Source organism: Eurosta solidaginis, unplaced genomic scaffold (assembly GCF_040869045.1).
Source record: "Eurosta solidaginis isolate ZX-2024a unplaced genomic scaffold, ASM4086904v1 ctg00001924.1, whole genome shotgun sequence".
In the NCBI taxonomy this organism is placed as follows: Eukaryota; Metazoa; Arthropoda; class Insecta; order Diptera; family Tephritidae; genus Eurosta; species Eurosta solidaginis.
In genome coordinates this window covers 1-21,531 of record NW_027137333.1, presented here as the reverse complement: position 1 = coordinate 21,531, position 21,531 = coordinate 1, and the positions used below count along the sequence as shown (strand labels likewise).

The following is a 21,531-nucleotide window of genomic DNA, read 5'->3' as shown; positions in this document are numbered from 1 at the left end:
TTTACTGTATATTGACCTGACATATACCCCATTATTCATATCAGTATCAATGCTCAATTAATTTTTGAATTTTCAGTTTTAAAGAACATCACTTTGTCACTAAAGAAAAATTTGCGGTCACTGTAAAAGGCAAAATCGTTAAAATGGCTTACATACATACATAGATTCGTGGGCCAAGCTGTGAAATTCATATAAAAACTAATATATTAATTATTGCGTTGTTGTTACAAATGGGAAATTTTATTACACTTTTCTTGTATCATATGCAATGATAGGAATAAAGCAAAATTATAATAACTGCTCTTTAAGTGTTAATTTTTGATTTAAGTTATTAAACACATATTTGCTGACTGTAGTAAAGTCTGCACAAAGGGGCGTAAAAATTCTCCATGGTATAGTAAACAATCATACATATTGTAACGAATTTACTGCAAATCCTCTTATTTGCAACTTCTGCTAAGTTCGAATCACTACACTGTTGAATAAATAACTCCAATATTTAATAATGCAAAATCGCCTTTATTAAAGTACTTCACAATAAATAACTCTACTATTGCTGGACAGATAGCGTGCTTAATCAAAACTGATTCTCGCGCCTCTACTGGTGTCGCCTTTTATACTGTTTGGTTTACTCGTTGACATTTCTAGGCGGTTCTGTTATAGAATGTACTAGTTGGTTATCTGCTATAAGTTTCTCAGCTATAACTACAGATGCACAATTTTTACAGCTTCTCTCACATACGCGTGTATTTCTGAGTGACACTTCCACAATTATAATTGCATATCTCAGATAAGATATCTGCATGTGTTTGTGCGTTGCTTCTCCGCTGCGTGTACGTACATATGTGTAGACATAATGATTGAATTATTGATGTGCATACAGTCACTGCTTAGCATCGGCTTAGAGATGGCAGTACAGCTTAGTGTTTCTAATATTCGTAACAATATTTTATTACTTTAAACGAGCAATTCTTGTTTGTTTGTATAGCCGAACGATCTTGGGAACGGCTTAACCGATTTAAATGAAATTTGGCACAGAGATAACGTATCACCTTCTAAGACTTTCTACCTAGGTGTTGCTACTCAGAATGTTTCACAAGGTTGCGACCTATTCAAAATTTATATGGATATCAAACCAAAGGTATTTCACTCCGCATTACAATAGGGACAGTTTTGAGTAGGGTTGCCATTTAGGGTTGCCACCTATTCGAAATTAAAAGAAAATTGTTTGAGGTATGCCGATATCAATGAAAGGTATTACACTCCGCATTACAATAGGGAAATTTTTGCCATTTCGGGTTGTCACCTATTTGAAATTAAAAAAAAATTGCATTAGATAAGCCGATATGGGTATCAAACGAAAGGTATTTCAATCCGCATTACAATAGGGACATTCTTGAGCAAGGCTGCCATTTAGGGTTACCACCTATTCGAAATTAAAAAAAAATTGCATGATATATGCCGATATGGGTATCAAACAAAAGGTATTTCACTCCGTATTACAATAGGGACATTTTTGATTAGGGTTGCCATTTAGGGTTACCACCTATTCGAAATAAAAAAAATATGCATGAGGTATGTCGATATGGGTATCAAACGAAAGGTATTTCACTCCACATTACAATAGGGACATTTTTGAGTAGGTTTCCCATTTAGGATTGCCACCTATTCGAAATTAAAAAAAAATGCATGAGACATGCCGATATGTGTATCAAACGAAAGGTATTTCACTCCGCATTACAATAGGACATAAGTTTGGCAAATATGAAATAAATAATTGCAATTTCTAACAGATTACTATTAGAAAGATTTCTCACCATAGCAAAAAGGTATCTCACTATGGTAATTTGCTACCGTTGAACACTAGAGGCATATGTTCAATTTGAAAACGAGATCTAACCATTTAACTATTTACCAACAGATGGCCCTTAGGGAAGTAAGTTGACATTTAACTGCACTAACTGATAGTTGTCATTCGTGAAATTTACAAGTTTTTGGAATGTAATAAAATTGTGAGACTTTCATAGTGTATAACTAAAAAAATTTTTGAAATTAATAATTCGGCGCATGAAGATACTCGAGAAACGTTGCCAGCACAAGGAAACGTTGCCGAGTAAAGCTCGGTCGCCCAGGTACTAAAGTTTACATGGATATGCATCAAAAATGGGAAACCCAACTGAAACTTTCCTTACATGCAATTTAAATTTGAAATATGTATTTAGGTTCATTCTGTTTAAAAAAATGTATCTACTTTCTTCAAAATTATTTAAACGTTAGAAAAAGCAGTGTGTGTGTGTGTTCGCTGTGAATCAAACATACAAATACGCATTCAGCGTGAGCATACCATTACATCATATTGTGCAAGCTAGTGATTGCAGGCCTACCCAAGTTTATAAGTTTGCTGGTATGCCCACCTTACTTCGTTTTCATTTTGGCGTCACAAACTTATCCATGCAACAAAACCTATTGAAGTGACATATATATTTTACACATTATGTTCATTGAAAACCTGTTGGCTAAATTAGTACCTTTGCGCATGCATATTAGCCGTGTTTTTTTTACATGTATATACACCTACATTTGCGGGTAAAAAAACGCTTATCATCACTTAGATAATGTTTAGGAGATCCATCCGGCGGCAATTATTGAAGACATGCGGCAGTGGTCAAAAACCCTATATAAAATGGGTTGTACAGTATAGCGTACCTCTCTTAGCCATAGTATATAACCTATAGCTGAATCGGTTGCGATAAATAGTGGGCACACACCTTTTCGGTCATAGAAGTGGAGGATCGTGTAAAGATAAAATAGGGAGACACATTTCAGTTGCAACGAGTATAATGCATACTGAAATTTAGTAGTACTAATTTTCTACGCAAAAAACTCATACGTGTTGATAAAAATACGCACTTAGCAGTCCATGTAAAGTTTAAGTGCATATGTATAAACATGTAAAGAAAAAACACAGCTATCATTCCGCACTAATGAAGGTGGAACTCTTCAAGAAATTCTATGCGAACTTTTTACTAATTTTCAACATAGCTGTATAAACACCTCGAGGGGAAAATAAAAGAAAAAAGAAAGGGAAGCCAGAAGCGAAACCGCAACCGAAAGGCGTGCTATAATTTTGTTATCGAAGTGATTATGGTTTGTTAACGATGAGCTATCGACTTGTTTGGAATTGTCATCGAAAAATTATCGATATATTATCAAAATAAGGTCGAATATTTGTCGATGTATTGTCGAATTGTTATTAAAAAAGTTATCAGTTTGTTAACGGAGTGTTACCAAATTGATATTGTCTCCTTTTTTAAACGGTCTTATTTAGCTTGACTGTGTGTAGCCGTTGTTTACGAATTTTGTAATAAAATTTAAGTAACTTCCCGATAAGCTACAAGCTTGAAACTTGGGGTATAGTTCAGAGGCCGATGACAATGCAATAATAAGAAACAAAACGCCGATAGGTGGCGCATTGATCGAAATATTTAAAAAAAATCGTATTTGTGGTCCGATTAGGCTCGTATTTGGAACACATATTACATACATGAATAGAAAGTGACATATAAAAAATTGCCGCCAGGTGGCGCAAGGATCGAATATTCAAAAAATCGTATTTGTGGTCCGATTTGGCTAATATTTGGAACACATATTACATACATGAATCGAAAGTGACATATAAAAAAATTGCCGCCAGGTGGCGCAAGGATCGATATATTAAAAAAATCGTATTTGTGGTCCGATTTGGCTAATATTTGGAACACATATTACCTACAGTAATAGAAATCGTTTTATGAAAAAAAAATAATAATATCGCTAGGTGCGGCAAGGATCGAGATAATAAAAATACTCGTTTGTATTTGTGGTCCAATCTGCTCATTCATATTTGGAACAAATATTAAATACTGTCCGGAAGCAGTGACATCAAAATACTTTGGAGTTCGAGGAGGGACGAGCATATGTGGCGCTGAGTCATGTAAAGTGTTTGGAAGGATTATGTCTTGAGGACTTAGATTGTAACAAATTGTCAGGAAAGAGTCCTTGTAATAATGAGTCACTAAATGAACTAAATAGAATGAGAAATAAGATCGCGGGTTCGAATCGAGCTCAAGGCCTAACAATAATTTTTTATCATTATTATTGTTATGATACATTTTTTCTTAATTGAAAAATTTTTTAAATTAGAATAGAAGAAGAAAAAATTTATCATAACAATAATAATGATAAAAAATTATTGTTAGGCCTTGAGCTCGATTCGAACCTGCAATCTTAAAATCAGTAGGCCGATATAACAACAAAAATTGTTAGAATGAGAAATAATAGGCAATTAAATAAAGACTAAAACCTTGAAAATAAAATAAATGAATAAAATCTGTTTTAAGTTCAAAGGGTTTATTGAAAACAATAATTACATTAAGTAATAATAATACTAAAAGCTAGAAAATAATTAGGTAGGTCGTAGGTATTAGTCATTACACTCCGCAGGAATCTAGTGTTACCCAAAATTTATTTAATGACCCAACTGAAAAACCCCTATCAAAAGCTAGAACCTATGTTATAAAATAACTCTGTCCTCTTGGAAAATGCTAGAAGCTTTCTAGGAAATTCATTTCCATTCACTGACTCAACAAGATAAGCATTTTATGTCAATCATTAAGTTTATTTCTTAATTTATTTTTTCCCGTTGTTTTCACAATCGAATTGCAGACAGTTATATTAATCTACGTAAGGCTGGCGGCAGAAAGCAAACAACAAAAAAATGTCATGATAAATGATGCCGGAAGATTAAGTGCCAGTAAAAGAAGCAAAGACCAAAAAATAAGCAAAACAACAAAAAACATAATGCGTTAAGGATTAAGTATTGGCGTTGAGCGAACACGCGCCAGATACGAAAAAAGTGTAATGAAGAAAAACGTCTGGGATTAAGCACATCAATCGATTTTAAATGTTGTGTCTGACATATTTGAGGGAATGTTAATGTAACAAAGAATTTCAGATTTTATTAAAATTGTGCAGTAATTAATTGGTACGCCTGAAAGTATGCAATAATTATTTCAAATGATAAAAATATAGCTGGACGCGATGACAAACTATATACATATAAACCTTCGCCTATCGAACTAAGGGATGTGGCGGCGGGATAACCTTAAAAGTTTAATGTGAACGTATTAAGTCGTTCCCGGGATGGTCGAACTAGTACCATAATGGTGCTTGTTATCGGAACGAACCTGATCTACATCCAGCAAAGACCACCAAAATCGAAAATACTCCTCAAAATCTTGGTAATAGTTTAGAACAGGGGTCGCCTGATAATACGCGTCAAAAATTTCGGGAGGGATGTCACAAAACGCGCCTTGACATAAGTGTTATTAACCTGAAGGCGGAAAATAAAAATTTGAAGTCGATTAAAATATATCAACGAAAAACCGAAAAAATACCCCAGGCCCCTTCGAAAACGGCGGGTTGGATCCATAGTATTTTTGCGCAAAACACCTTTTTTACAACAGCCACATGAAAACTGCCAACTTCAGCTGCAAATATCTCCGGAGAGAAATAAAATCCACCTACGAATTTTTGCTGTAGAGCTTAATACGTGTCTTTTGATATCTCTTTCGATATTTTCGGGCGCGTATTAGCAGTCGACCGCTGTTCTAGACTTTTACCAAAATCTCCAGCGATTGTCCTTATCGCTACAAAAAGAAAAATAAGGTTTCAGCACATTATAGAATAGGAAACATAGAATCTACTTAAACAGCTTGTTTATAACAATTGCATTTCCCCGAGGCACTGAACCACGTCGCAGTTTTAACGCTATGTTCTTTGCCACCAGTTCTGCAGATGGAATGTGCAGAATGCAGCCGTCGGGGTTCTTTTCAGATGGTTCTTTTTTGTGGGCTCACCACTAAACAAGGACTCCAAGGTATGGGACATGCTTTACAACCACTGAAAATAGCCAATGAGAAATAGAGGGCGATAAATCATACCGACACCCCACTCTACTCTGAAGCTGTCAAAGGAACTTTTTGTGCTGTCATATGAACTTATTTGTGTTAAGTCACCTCGTTTTGTTCCTATATTGCCTAAGCACATACATACATATGTATCTCTTACAAATCCACTTCACACCTGTCATACATGGCGTATGAGTAACATTTTGTCTCAGCCACTCAATAATCCTTTGCTCAATCAAATGTTTATTCACTCTTGTTGACACATCAGCAAAATGTATCTTATTGATAAGTTATAATGAAAGCAATTAGCACAAACGCACACTTCATTAGCCAACAATGGAATGAGATTAGAAATCTGTCTATTGTAAGTAAATGACATGTCAAAAGCGTTAAGTCAATAATTGCAGGTGATAGACAAATATTTGAAATCGATGTATGTTTGTATATTATATATATTAAAACACGAATTCAATCTGATTTATTTAAACATAATTGCTTTGTTATTTATTTCTTGTTCGATCAACCTGATTTACTATTTATCATAATGGCATCTAGCCAGTTGATTAGGTGAATTATATAAGTGTAGGTTTAGACATATTTATTTATTAATAAAAAAATTAATTAAGCTGTACAAATCAGAAATTAATAAGTTATTAATATACAATTGACTATGCATTTGTGTTAAGTATTTATTGAGGCATGGAAATTAAAGGAATTGCTGCAGAAAATAAAAATTAGGTGACATCTTAATTTAGGGAAATTAATGAGATAACCCTCCAACAACTCTTTGGCATGTTTTCACTTTCGAGACATCTTAAATGATGCTGATTTACTCGAAATGATGTCAAAATTTATAAGTTACTCAAAACAGCTTGCAGGACAAACATAGATATCTGTTAAGGATCTATAAACCTGTAATCAACAGGCCGACGGGGTGACATGCAAAAATGTCTGTACGAACATAGAACGCTCTAGCGGAACGGCGAGACTAAGGAAAGGCCTACCTATAGGAGATACAGTCCAGGAAATGATACAAAAGGACAACAGGGAGTGGCTACACATTAGTAAAGAGTTCCTTCAGGCACTACTCAACGCACACTTTCCATTTGGAGATGATGTGGAGTAGTTGTGTAACAACGTCTACACTCCGAATATGGAACGAGCAGAACCTGGATTGGTGACAAATACCAAAATTAAATTGGCAGTTAAAACGTTGCAGCTCAAATTGCTGCGTCCACATTACTGAATAATGGCCCGCCATCTTGGACAACGGCTCGGGTTGTCATCACACGGCAAGCGGAAAGAACCGAATAATCTGCAACCGGAAGACTAACTGCCTATCAGTTTGACAGCTTTTCAACTAAAAATACTAGAGAGATTAATAAATGTATAAACTGAGTCAAATATGAATGTTCTCTTGAGCACAACATGCTCAATCCAAAGGCAAGTCAGTGGATACTGCAATGCATAAGGCTGTTAATAATATAAATAAAATCCTGGAACACTAGGAATATGGCCTAAATGTTTTATTGGAGCAATCATGGAAAGTTTCAACTCGATAGAAGTTCATCCAGCTTTAACAAAGTGGATTTGCTACATGTTAAGCTGCAGAATGATCACATCACAATGGTTCATAAAATCTGCAAAGAGAGTACTGACGCAGGTCATGGTAATTGCATTAAAGCTATATGTGCCTGTCATCCATTACTTGCATAGTCAATTCGGTAGAGAATTGTCAAACTCACTACGTATGCAGAGAACTGGGAATCTGAAGACGGATTAATCGTCAACGTAAAAAAATACTGCTCTAGTACTATTTAAAAGGAAATATAAGATCCCGAATTTGACTAGTATAAAGCTGTTAGGGTAGCCCTACAGCACAAAGTATCTAGGAACTATCTCATTAGATAGTAAGCTGTAGTGTAAACCTCATGTACAAGAGACAGGGAAGAAAGCCTCAGCGACTCTGTTTCATCCAAGTGGATGCATGTGGAGTCTATCGCTCACACTCTATCATTGCGTATTTAACGCAATTGTCAAGCCAATAAAAAACCCTATAAGGTCATTGATTGGTGGACACCCACACAAAAAAGGACGTATTCCAAAACATAGAGGGGTGTACAGATTATCAATAGTAAGCATAACCTGAACGCTAAAATCTACCTTGACAGCACGTATTATTATACAATACCAGCCTGCAGACTTAATGGTTCTGCCTAACCTAACCAACACAATTTAAGAGTCACATAGAGACTACAACATAATCATAGTTGAAAACTCCTGCTGTTAACGTGAATGTATCCCTCGGTGACTTTAAATCTATCCACTTCGAGCTATCTCACCGATTTGATGGATACTAGCAGTGTAGGTATTTGGTTGGCTTCACATCATGCGGATCACGTAAATAAAAATCTCCCTTTCTACAGATCTATACCTTTGGGTCTACATCTTACCATAATGGTTGCTACATTCAATCAGCGCCATGACCAAATACCTATTAGCTACGGCACTCATCTTACGGGAACAGGCGAAGCTTTAACATTACTTCCTTTCGCTCTCTTCAGAAACAAAAACACGTTCCTTGATGTTAACTCCCTTGCCCTTGACACCCAACTTCAAATCTGTGCTCTCGATTTTTGGGCATATCGCCAAATATACAGCCTAAGATCCATTCGTACGCCTTGTCGATGGGATTAGCCAGCCTCACGGACATGAGAGGGACCCCCTCGGCCTTTTAAAAGAAAGCATATTGTCTTCAGCCAAACGCTGCCTCTTTATTTCACACGTTGTCCTATCCTTCTCATACTGATAGCAGCATAGAGGGTTTCTTGAGCCGAAACTCTTGCCAGGGAACATGCTACCACGTACTTTCACTGCTTGAGGCACAGGCAAAGCGCTCACTATTCTGATTGGTAGGAAAAATTACTGCTCCCATGCATAGGATAACTGGTAAAGCAGCCCTTTACTGTGATAGGTCTCTCTTACCCTTTCTACTTCGTACCCTCATCCAAACTTCCCGTCTTTTCAAACTCGTCTGCCACACCCGCACTGAGCTCTTCGACTGCTTTTGCTATCAACATCTGCTGAGATGCCTGGCCGAAGAGACCGCACCCAAGTAGCGCTCTAAGCTCCATTTTAATATACACTCTATTCTTTCAATATCTCCCTTCCTTTTTGTGATACATCTTTGCGGGCCCAGCGGTCTATTCTTAAATATTGGAAGGAAAAATCGTCCAGCATAATAGCGCTTTTTGCAGTTGTTCAACCGTTTCTTTTCGAGACGGCTCGGCATCGCGAAGGGTTCGTTCAAGGCGGCTGGAAATGCGTTCGAGCTGCAAATCATCCCATAGCTACGATGTTCAGAATAATTCGAATTAGCGGTGTTACCATTTTCCGGCCACCGACAGTCTGCGCACATGCAAGCGCCGAAATTGCTTTGCCACACAGGTGGGTGCTATGGAGTTCGGTTAGGCCCTATCACCTATAAGAAGGTGTTTACCATTGTAAGGATGTAAAGAGTTTAGGTTTCAATTTCTCCAGCGCTTGTAGGTTTCAATATATTTCTGTAATAGTTAGAAAGAAAATCCTTAACCTTCTTCCCTGCGAGCTTCTTAGCAGATAGACAGTGTGGAGGCTTTAATTCAAACCATACACATACAATCTCAACTGGACCCAAATCAAAAGGTCGAAGAATATTGTTAGACAAATGATGAAAGAAAACTTAGGCATGATAGGCATGCATTTAATACATACGGGTTCCATTCCCCATCTACATTCGCAGCATCTTTCATCAGTGGATTTACAATTGAATTCTTTTCATTTAGGATGCTTTCATATCCCACATTTAATTGCAGTAAATGGCAGGTCTTGTTTAGATTTTTACCTTGTCTATCAACATTCTGTAGCATTAAGTAATTTGACCTTTAATTGTAAATTGTACCCGCAAGTCAATATCTCTGCCTTATTGTAGGATAACCAACGAATTAACAGTCCCAACTTCTTTTTATGTCCTTTGGGAATGTTTGATCGCATTTCTGTTCGCATTAAAATGTGCCGAATCGGAATTGAATAAATAGAAATTACGGCAAAGGCACAGCTCCTCAGACTTAATTGAAAGAACAAAGGAGAGACAAATAAAATAAATAAAAAAGAAAATAAATTATAATAAGAAACAGGTAAGGAAGGTTAAGTTCAGGTGTAACCGAACATTACATACTCAGCTGAGATCTTTGGAGACAAAATAAGAGAAAATAACCATGTAGTAAAATGAACCGAGGGTAACCCTGGAATGTGTTTGTATGACATGTATATCAAACGAAAGGTATTAAAGGATATTTTAAGAGGGAGTGGACCTTAGTTCTATAGGTGGACGCCATTTAGGGATATAGCCATAAAGGTGGATCAGGGTTGACTCTAGAATGCGTTTGTACGATATGGGTATCAAATGAAAGGTGTTAATGAGCATTTTAAGAGGGAGTGGGCCTTAGGTCTATCGGTGGACGCCTTTTCGAGATATCACCATTAAGGTGGGCGAGGGGTGACTCTAGAATGTGTTTGTACGATATGGGTATCAAATGAAAGGTGTTAATGAGTATTTTGAAAGGGCGTGGGGCTTAGTTCTATAGGTGGTCGCCTTTTCGAGATCTCGGCATAAAGGTGGACCAGGGGTGACTCTAGAATGCGTTTGTACAATATCGGTATCAAACGAAAGGTATTAATGAGTATTTTAAAAGGGAGTGGACCTTAGCTCTATAGGTGGTCGCCTTTTCGAAATATCGCCATAAAGGTGGACCAGGGGTGACTCTAGAATATGTTTGTACGATATGGGTATCAAATGAAAGGTGTTAATGAGTATTTTGAAAGGGCGTGGGGCTTAGTTCTATAGGTGGACGCCTTTTCGAGATATCGATATAAAGGTGGACCAGGGGTGACTCTAGAATGTGTTTGTACGATATGCGTGTAAAATTTAAGGTATTAATGAGGCTTTTAAAAGGGAGTGGCGGTAGTTGTATATGTGAAGGCGTTTTCCATATATCGACCAAAATGTGGACCAGGGTGACCCAGAACATCATCTGTTGGATACCGCTAATTTATTTATATATATAATACCACGAACAGTATTCCTGCCAAGATTTCAAGGGTTTTTTATTTCGCCCTGCAGGACTTTTTCATTTCATTCTACTTAATATGGTAGGTGTCACACCCATTTTACAAAGTTTTTTTATTAAGGTGTATTTTGTGTCAATAAACGTATCCAAATACCATGTTTCATCCCTCTTTTCGTATTTGGTATAGAATTATGGCATTTTTTCGTTTTTCGTAATTTTCGATATCGAAAAAGTATGCGTGGTCATTGTTCGATTTCGGCCATTTTTTATACCGATACAAAGTCAGTTCAGATAAGTACGTGAACTGAGTTTAGTAAAGATATATCGATTTTTGCTCAAGTTATCGTGTTAACGGCCGAGCGGAAGGACAGACGGCCGACTGTGTATAAAAACTGGGCGTGGCTTTAACCGATTTCGCCCTTTTTCACAGAAATAAGTTGTCGTCCCAGAATATAAGCTCCTATCAAATTTCACAAGGATTGGTAAATTTTTGTTCGACTTATGGCATTAAAAGTATCCTATACAAATTAAATGAAAAAGGGCGGAGCCGCGCCCATTTTGAAATTTTCTTTTATTTTTGCATTTTGTTTCACCATATCATTACTGGAGTTGAATGTTGACATAATTTACTTATATAATGTAAAGATATTAAATTTTTTGTTAAAATTTGACTTTAAAAAAATTTTTTTTTTAAAGTGGGCGTGGCCGTTCTCCGATTTTGCTAATTTTCATTAAGCATGCATGTAGTAATAAGAGTAACGTTCCTTCCAAATTTCATCATGATATCTTCAACGAGTGCCAAATTACAGCTTGTAAAACTTTTAAATTACCTTCTTTTAAAAGTGGGCGGTGCCACGCCCATTGTCCGAAATTTTACTAATTTTCTATTCTGCGTCATAAGTTCAACTCACCTACCAAGTTTCATCGCTTTATTCGTCTTTGGTAATGAATTATCGCACTTTTTCGGTTTTTCGAAATTTTCGATATCGAAAAAGTGGGCGTGGTTATAGTCCGATATTGTTCATTTTAAATAGCGATCTAAGATAAGTGCTCAGGAACCTACATACCAAATTTCATCAAGATACCTCGAAATTTACTCAAGTTATCGTGTTAACGGACAGACGGACGGACGGACGGACATGGCTCAATCAAATTTTTTTTCGATCCTGATGATTTTGATATATGGAAGTCTATATCTATCTCGATTCCTTTATACCTGTACAACCAACCGTTATCCAATCAAAGTTACTATACTCTGTGAGCTATGCTCAACTGAGTATAAAAACCTCTGAGCGAATAAATCGCGATGGGAATATCTATAAACATTTGCAGTTCTTAAAATGTATCTATTGTTAGCCAAATTACGTGCCAAGTTCGCTTAAGATAAGCAAATACGTTCTGTGTGCCAGTATGAGCTCATTATGAGCGCGCCTACGGATAAATTGGTATTAATAGATTTTGTGATATTAACTTCTGACAAACTCATAAATTATTCTATTTGTTGTTGTTTTATATTTACATTTCCAAAAAGGTGAAGGAATTTGTTGTCACTGAAAGTGTAAAACAGGCTTTGATATTAATGCGCAGGTTACGTAAATACAGCAGCGCACAAAAAAATAGCACTGAAAATTTTTATCAAATTTCATCAATTTATTTCTTCTTTGTTTTATTTTCGATATTTTAATAAAAAAATGATGTGTTCATTATCCAAATTTTGGGGAACGTTTATTGGCTCATTCAACAGAACTTGATACATTGGATTTACTAGCAGTGAATTATTGGCAATGCTTCCGCTCTTTCTCGTGTTCACTATTATATCAATATTCTTTAAATGTATTTAATTAGCGAGACAAACCCATATTGCTTTAAAAGTTTTTTTTTCTTGATATAAAAAAATAATTACAAAGTTTGCACATGGCGATGGTTACGAGGACATGTTTCAAGAATTTTACATTTTTATCAGACAGTTTTTCGGGAGCTGAATTATTGAACTCGAAATCTCCTATATTTATACTGATGTAAAGGCAGATGCAGCTATCCACTCAGCCATATGAATTCCCCGTTGCTTGCTTTTTAAGTAAGCTAAGTATTGCTTTTTTGTTGCTATTCATTTTAAAAGCAATTAGGTACATATATACCAAATTTTTTTTTAATACAAATGTGTGGGGAATATGTTTAGGCTCGTTCAACAGAACTTGATCAGTGACATTGGATTTATTAACAGTGCATTATAAGCAATGATTCCGCTCTTTCTGCTGTTCACTATTATAACAATATTATTTGTATATGTAATTTGATAAGCGGGACAGACTCATAAAGCTTTATACAATTTTTTTTTTTATTTTTTTTTTTTATTTTTTTATTGATATACAAAAAAGTTACAAAATTTGCACGCGTCGATGGTTACTAGAACATGTTTCTGAATTTCATTTCTTCATCAGATTGCTTTTTGGGAACCAAGCTATATACTATATATTTTTAATTCAACTTGTATGGAATATTTTCAAGCGCGTTCAACAGAACTCGTTCAGTTACATTGGATTTACTAGCAGTACATTATTACCAATGCTTTCATTGTTCACGATTGACCAATATAATCGTTCTTTGTGAGACTAAAATTGATTGAGCTGCAAAACTGCATATTAAAATAAAAAATACAGAGAATTACCAATAAAAAGTTCGAAATTTTCATAAAATTCTTTCAGAAATATTTTTGAAAACGTTTTTGTGATTGATTCTCATAGTTTCGGTTACATATTTGATGGCATTTTTTTCTTAAAACATCCAAAAAAAGAACTTAATGAATGAAACTTGATACAAATTTCTACTGCTATTTTTTTTCGCTGGTGTATATGTGAAACGGCAGCGAGTTATAAAATAAACCTAAAGAAAAGTGATGCCGAAAAGATGACGTAGCGAAAACAAACCAATAATAGCTGACAATAATAATAATGTGACAGTGTGATACCGAAAGGATAATTGACCGTTACCGAAAGGATAATTGTACCGATTACCAATGATAAAGCAATACAAGGAAATTACAAGGTGGGAGGGAACGATAATATAACGAAAAGGAAGCTACAGCAAAACTTATTTTGAAAGAAATTGTATAAGGATTTTAGATTTTCCGTTTGGTAATGTTGGAAAGGCGTACATGGGAGACATTTTCATCCATTGTAGTTGCGCTCAATTAGTGCCCGAGGATGGCACATTTGTCCAACCAGATTACTTTCTAGTAGTCCTCAATTAGGAGGATTTAAGAAAACTTTCTATCTATAACGAATTAAACTAAAGGCGAAATATTAACTTCCCAACCTCTTCCAACCTGCCGAAAATCGGTGCGCCCAGAAAACTCCGAGTCATCTTGCGTGCAGTCCTGGATATTGACAGAAAAGGTTACGAATAGAAGCCTCTTCCTCCTAATACCGACAGCTTCTGCAGAAGGAAGTTGTTGGCATGCGCTACTGTCGGAGCATCGCTGCAATAGCCTTATGACCTGTGATGAAACCCTGTTACTACTCTCACTACAGTTTTGGTTTTGGCTTAAGAAGGAAGCTAGTTCCTTTCCTATACAATCGTGGCATTTAGGACCGAGAGACCTCGCAATCATACCGGTTGGTCCACAACAAGTCCTTTGCCTTAGCATTATATTCCTAAATTTTCCTCAGAAGATTGCTTAGAGGTGATCGTATTGAGCGAATCGCCTCGTTTATGTCCATATTGGTATCTTTCATGGCCATCTATTCTGCAAATTCATTCCCCTCAATATCCCTGCACTCCGGTACGGAGCAAAGGCCCTGTGGACGTCAGCGAGGCTTGACAACCCCGCACGCAATCCGACTTTATCAGGTTATATTCTAATGCCTTCAAAGGAGCCTGGCTGCCGATAAAGATCGTATCGCCTGAAAGACACTGCTTGGGTCTGGAAGTGGGTACGACTCACTTGCCTGCATATGCTTTCAGTACATTTCAGGTCCAGTTTCTTTTTACATTTTGAGCCGTATATGAAGATATAAATGTCTTATAACCTTGCTAATGCCTTCCTACCTCGAAGAATATCTAATGTTCTGCACCAGGAAGCCAACAACTGTCATTGTTTAATATTGCCGCGTGCCGGTATTCGGTTGGCTTCCACTTTTAGATTTTCCTAGACTTAGAGTCCATTTCGTGGCCAAAACCGGCACGACCGCTTGCCTGATATTACCAGACATGCTGGATTTTGCACTTTCTCAACTATATGCTGATTTCGCTGTTTGTCGAGCCCAAGACAAGAGCGTCGTTTACACTTGGTAAGTTGAAGGTGCGGTTCCCATGAGCTCCCTAAAAATTGTCAGGAACTTATCTGGGATCAAAATAACTAAGCGGTCGGTTTATGCGACTACCTATGCCTTGGTGTTCCATGTCACAACAGATGTACTGTGTATGAACGTTATTGAAGGAACTTTCAAAGTCAACGAAGCCTGCCGCGGTTTACTCTTTGCAATTGAGTGATTTGCCTTTCTGTTATGGGTGTTGAGCTGCATCCATCTCATAATAGTTAGCGTTGTTTCTTTAGGTCCATAAATCTATCCAGTATTTAAAGGATAAGGAAGGGGAGGTTCATTGGCGTGTTGTCTTTGGTTTGCCTGGAATGAATACCACGCTTACACTTCTCCAGGTTTCGGGAATATAATCATCTTGTAGGCATCTTGAAAAGATGTTCTGCACATGGTGTATCAATTTGTCGCCCATGGCAGGGCAAAATGGTCAGTATGACTACATACAATTCCCTCGATTTAAAAGATTTTAATAATTTTATAGCTCGTAGTATCTTATTCTCCTTTACCATATTTGTGATGTCGGTTTCCAGAGAATAAGCGCAACTTTCTGGCAAAGTAACGCTCGACGCAAATATGTTTGCGGGAAAGAGTGTCTCGATCGAGATCTCCAAAGTTTTCTGGCCAGAGACGGTCCATGGGCCATCAGACCAATTAATGCTACTTAGAGCTACATATATTCGACCCTGATAGTGTTATGCGAAGTCTTGATGCTTCATTTGTTGTCTCAAGTTACCCACAGTAATGCTTTCATGATTCCCTTTTAGCCTTCCTAATGATCTCAGTTGCCAAGAATAGCCCTTTCAACCTCATAAATATTCAGCATTACAAAACTTACTTTATTTAATGAATTTGTTCCCTCTTTCAGGTTGTTATCTTCACCGTTTGGGTCGCCTCTGCTATTTATTCAACGCCAAAATTTATATTTAGCAAAACCATTAAAAATATTCATGAGAATGAACATGAGGAAGAGATTTGTGTGCTCGATCGTAAAATGTTCGATTCAAGATTATTGGATATGATAAGCTTTGGTTTGCTGTACGTTGTGCCGTTGTTGGTGATGCTGGTAAGTGAATAGGCACCTGAGGTATATCTACTATTTCATTTTATGCATTACGATCACATGGATAAATTCGGTTTGCTTGGTAGAAAAATTTGACCAAATTATTCAACTTGACCCTACAGGTTAATGGCTCGTATGGACTGAGTGACAGTTTGCAATATCTTCGGTTGAGATTAGATTTTCAATGAATTGCTTGGGAGCCACTTCCGGTACACAGACGTGTGGGTGGTAAAGAACAAGCAGTGGAGCTTATCAAAATGGCAGCTTCCTATAATCCCACAGAGCCCAAAACTACCATGGAAATAGGGCCGTACATAAAAAGAGAGGTGCTCAGGCAATATAATATCCTGGCTAGAAGGGTCAAAAATGCTGCATAGAAAGGCATTATTAGGGGGTACAACATAAAGCGGTGTAAATCCATGATTAGCCTCCAGAAAAATCGCCTCAGAACTCCAGCAGGCAACCTGACAGGTCAATGCATACCCAAAAGCCAAATACGCAAGCCAGGCGCCACTGAAGATGGTATTTGAGGACAAAACCTTATCGAATGCGATGGTATTGCGAAAATAAGACTTGAAACTAAGCAGTGAAGTTAGAAAGTATGAACCTACACACTCTTAAGCCGAGCATCACTGATGTGAAGATAGATATAACATACCTTTATATCGCAGTACATTACGTCATCAAAAATCAAACTATGGACAAAATATGACCTAAGCAATTAGGTGAGCTTAAAGAATAGATACCAATATCACTAGGCTCGTTGTGACACCACATAAAGGCACCATTCCCACTTGATCTACAGCTACCAAGTCCTTGATGCCATACTCAACGACCTGTTTTAGACTACGCAGACAAGGTGCACTGAGATAGCGCTGTCTGGGACCGCTTAACGTCGCGCAGTTGCCGATAAGTGGGCCACCCTTTTTCCTTTCATGGTCTTTAAAGCTCCTACAGCATCTTAGATAGTCAATACCCTGGAGTTTGTTGCCATCTATCGTTGGCTTGACGATTGATGCACTTTTTAAGTATGTCTTGAGAGCCATATCAGGAGTTCCGCACTGAATGAGTAAGAGCCAAGGAATTTGATTGGCGCTTGGCTGTTGCTAAAAAAAATTTTTGTTCAACTTTCTGCCTTCTACAATGGCCAGTTAGTTTGTAAGAGAGTTAAGGTTTCGATCGGTTGAACAATCCTTCTCCAACCGCACCATTTAAATATAACCTTCGGTGTATATGGAAATGCTGCCATCAACAGGGCTCACACTGCAGCCACTCGGTATCCCTCTAGCTCCAAGAGTATGATATCGGATTTATATCAGGCATTTTTGCCAATAGCTCATTTACATGTGTAAAGTGCATTTGTAGGCTTGTTTTGGCACCGAATGACGTTATCCTTCAAGTTCAACTTTTTGTCCCAAACTATGTCTAGAAATTTGTTCTTTTCGGCCAGGTTAAGGCGCAAACAATTTCATTGCAGTAATGCTAACGGTGGTGCTTTCTTCCTTGTAGTATATAAGACAAGCTCTGTATACTTAATCACAATTAATGTTGAGTCCGTATCGAAAAATCTACAAGAAAATCTCTCGCAAAGCTACCTGCATTGAGTTTTGATGGAATTTACCTCTGTAAGTAATTTCTCTTAGTAACGAGTCGACGTTTGATATCAGACTTTCCCAATGACGAAAGTGTTTGCCTTCGTGTGATTTGTTTGCCAATCAGTCCCTTTCTTTTACTAAGGTAAAAAGCTTAGGTCCGTTCTCTTGGCGAAAACTTAAAGATTTCGAAGACCTTGCTTAATAGCTGCCTCAAAATCTGGCAAATCTGGCAACTTTGCCGCTCCTAGTAGCTGAAACCTTGACCTGGCGAGCGCAGAACAAGTACACAGAACGTACTCAACCGTTTGTACCTACAGCTTGCTCTTCCTACATCTGCTGCTTACGAGGACTAACTTTTAAGCATGTGACACCAGAAGGCAATGTCCAGTTAATATGACCATCGTGAGCCTTAAGTTTTCTCTCTTCAGAGATATCAGCCACTTTGTGAGTCTAATATCGTAGGACTTGCACATGACTTTAGAAATTTTACTGCCCTGCGCATCCCCCCACGTCTTTCCTGGTTGATGGTTTATATGCAACTCCTGTTTACGAATTGCGACATCTACCATCGATCCATCGAGTGCTGCACCCTCCTTTGCCAACTTATCGGCCCTTTCGTTACCTTCTACCCCTTTATGGCCGGGAACCCAGCATAGATGTATGATTCGGCCTGAGCGAAGTCTCTCTATTTTTCCTTGCATTCCAGGCCACATATTAATGAAGTATTGTGTGATATTATTGCCTTGATCGCCGCTTGACTATCAATATATATATTGAGGCGACTTCAGCTCAAGCACACTTCCACAAGAGTTTCTGCTCTTTTCTTCAAGGATACAATGTCCAACTGAAGGACACTGCAGCGATCTGGCGATCTGTAGGATCTTGTTATTTGTGAATCGACACTGTAAACAGCAGAAAGGGCTTCGTATATTTGGAACTATAGGTATATATGCGCATAGTGCGTATCGCCATTTCAGCATACTTTTGACAACCCTCCGGCTCTGTTGTGGTCCCAAGATATTCTTCTCCGTTCGCGCTTTATTAGATGCGGCCTGGATGCCTTAAGCATTGTTACAGTTGCAGCGGTGGTATAATTAAATTACTTTATTTAAGCATCAAGCTATCAACTAGCACAGTACATACATATACACACATTAACACTAACCTTAATCCCTCAAATGAATCTGCTGATCTCACATTAAATTTGCATTAAAATCTACTTTACAGGTGCTTTATACAAAAATTGGCATCGCTTTATGGCGTAGTTCACATGGTTTAACGCATCATTTTGTCGCACAACATAATCAAGAGCATCAGCACCAGCAGCAGCAACATTCACAGCATTCGCCACACCAACAACAACAAGAGAAACCACAAGATGAATGCTTAAGCTTACATAATAGCATATATCATCATCATCATCATCATGCTCATTTGCATGCACATAATCATTGTACAAATAATCATCAGCCAACACAGATGACACAGTTGACAACAGCAGCTACAGCAACAACAACACATAACATCAATCATATGTATCAGCATAATCATTTACAACAAACTTTAACGAATTCACCTGTAGTAGGTGGGGTTGGTTTGAACAACACCATGAGTGGTATTGGTAGTAGTAGTGGTGTTGTTGTTGGTATTTGTGGTAGCGGCAGTAATTTAACGAGCGGCAGCAGTTTATTATCAAGCAACCAGAGTATAAAATATGAGAAACGTGCTGTGAGCATCACCGAAAGTCAGGTGAGTTTTTAATTAAATATGTTTGTAGTTTAATGAGTGTGTGTGTAACAGGCACACGTGCGCTTGTGTTGAATGGCTGGTGTATGTGAAATAACAATGATGTGTGCCCCGTTGTTATAGCTATTATGTGGTTTAAAGTTAATACATTAAATTTTCCTTCATTATGTATGTAGTTCTGGAAGACGACTTTAAAATGTCCTCCATTTAGCACATTGGCTTTGTAGCCAATCTTCGTACAGTTCTGTTATCCAGAGTATAGATGCAGCATTCCTGTGAAGAGTTAACTCACGTCGTTACGTGTCAGCTTCCGTCGGTTCGCGTCAGCTTGTTGTAATAAAGTATCGTTAAAACAGATTCAGTCAAATATTGATTATTTAAAAATCATCGGTTTACTAAAACGGGTTTTAAAAACTTTTGAATATATCTATATTACCCATCCCCGACAGCCTTTGTTGCGACTAGATATGTATGTAAGTATGAACATTTCGGAATTTTCTCAGACCACCAATTCACACCACTAAAGTAGTTAGTTTATTTCTGGCTTGATTTACAAAAATTTTCTTAGAAAATCATTAAGTGCAAACTTTCTTATGTCTTCGAAAGTTTAACTGACAAGACGTCGGCAGATATTCGTACTTATTTATTTATATATATGTAGCTAGCCGTCTTAAAATCCACACACCTTGGGCAAATAAATGTTAAGTAAGAACTTTAAAAAGGCATCAAGAAAATCAAGAGTAACTAACCAAAACTTCTATAAAAGTTAGTTTCAACTATCCAATAACTGACTGCCATCAAAGTGCCAAATGCTAGTCTGAAGTTTGACCCAAAGCGGAAATGTTTGGCCAATTAAGCACAAATGGATGAAGGAAATTTCTGTAATGGCTAACTTAATAGAAGAAGAAAAACCGAAACTTTTTAGTTAATGACAGTTAATTTTAGGATTTAAAAAACTAAGCAAACAATTCTATAGCATTAATTGAAATTGATAGAGTTTACAGATATACATATTGTCTATTTTTTAGTAATTTGCAATATTTTTGGAGTGAGTCAATTAGCAGTGTTTCAGAGGACAAGCTTAGCTATATGATTCAAGGCCGATTTAATGTGGTTCGATTTTCTGATCGAGGGTATTGGCTAAAATCACGAGAGGCTAATGTAAAGATTGCAAAAGAATAAATAAACGATAGCAACAGCAAAATTATATCGAAACCAAACTCCAACTGTTGCTCTCACTCCCACCTCCACTCCCACTTTCACCTGCACTCTCACTTACACTCACACTCTCGCACACCTTTTACTCCCACTCCAACCCACGCTTTCACTCCCATTCCAGCTCTCACTCAGCCTGCCACTTCAACACTCACTCCAACCCTCACTCCCAGTCTCACTCCAACTGCCACCTCCACTCCCATTTCAACTCCAACACTCACTTCCACTCCTACTCTCACTCCAACTCCCACTGCACCTCACTCATATAGCGACTGCTGAATGGAATATCATCCTTTCTCGCCTATCGTTTCAAAACGCCCTATCTAAGACAGCGTTTGAATAAAGCCCTTACAGGAAACAAATCTAAAATGACTCTTTTTTTAAAAGATAAAATAATGTAAACTTCTTTTTGTTAAAAATTTCCACTTATGTTTCATTTACTGTAGGTTATTTCCATTTACAGACAACCGTTCGGACGAGGGCAAACGAATTTAATACTTTTTATTGAAAAAATTATATTACGATATGCCAGCTTCAACA

The 21,531-nt window shown here is 37.3% G+C and overlaps 1 protein-coding gene across 1 annotated transcript in view; it reads left to right on the top strand.

Moving 5' to 3' along the window:
• LOC137236350 (trissin receptor-like) overlaps window positions 1–19,779 on the top strand; it is a gene marked incomplete at both ends in the record, with an annotated part of 30,615 nt that extends 10,836 nt beyond the window's left edge. Inside the window, 2 exons of the mRNA XM_067758864.1 lie at window positions 16,241–16,438; window positions 19,258–19,779. Of these exons, the coding sequence (XP_067614965.1) occupies window positions 16,241–16,438; window positions 19,258–19,779 (720 nt within the window). The remainder of the gene's footprint in view (window positions 1–16,240; window positions 16,439–19,257) is intronic.
• Between the last annotated feature and the right edge of the window lie 1,752 nt (window positions 19,780–21,531).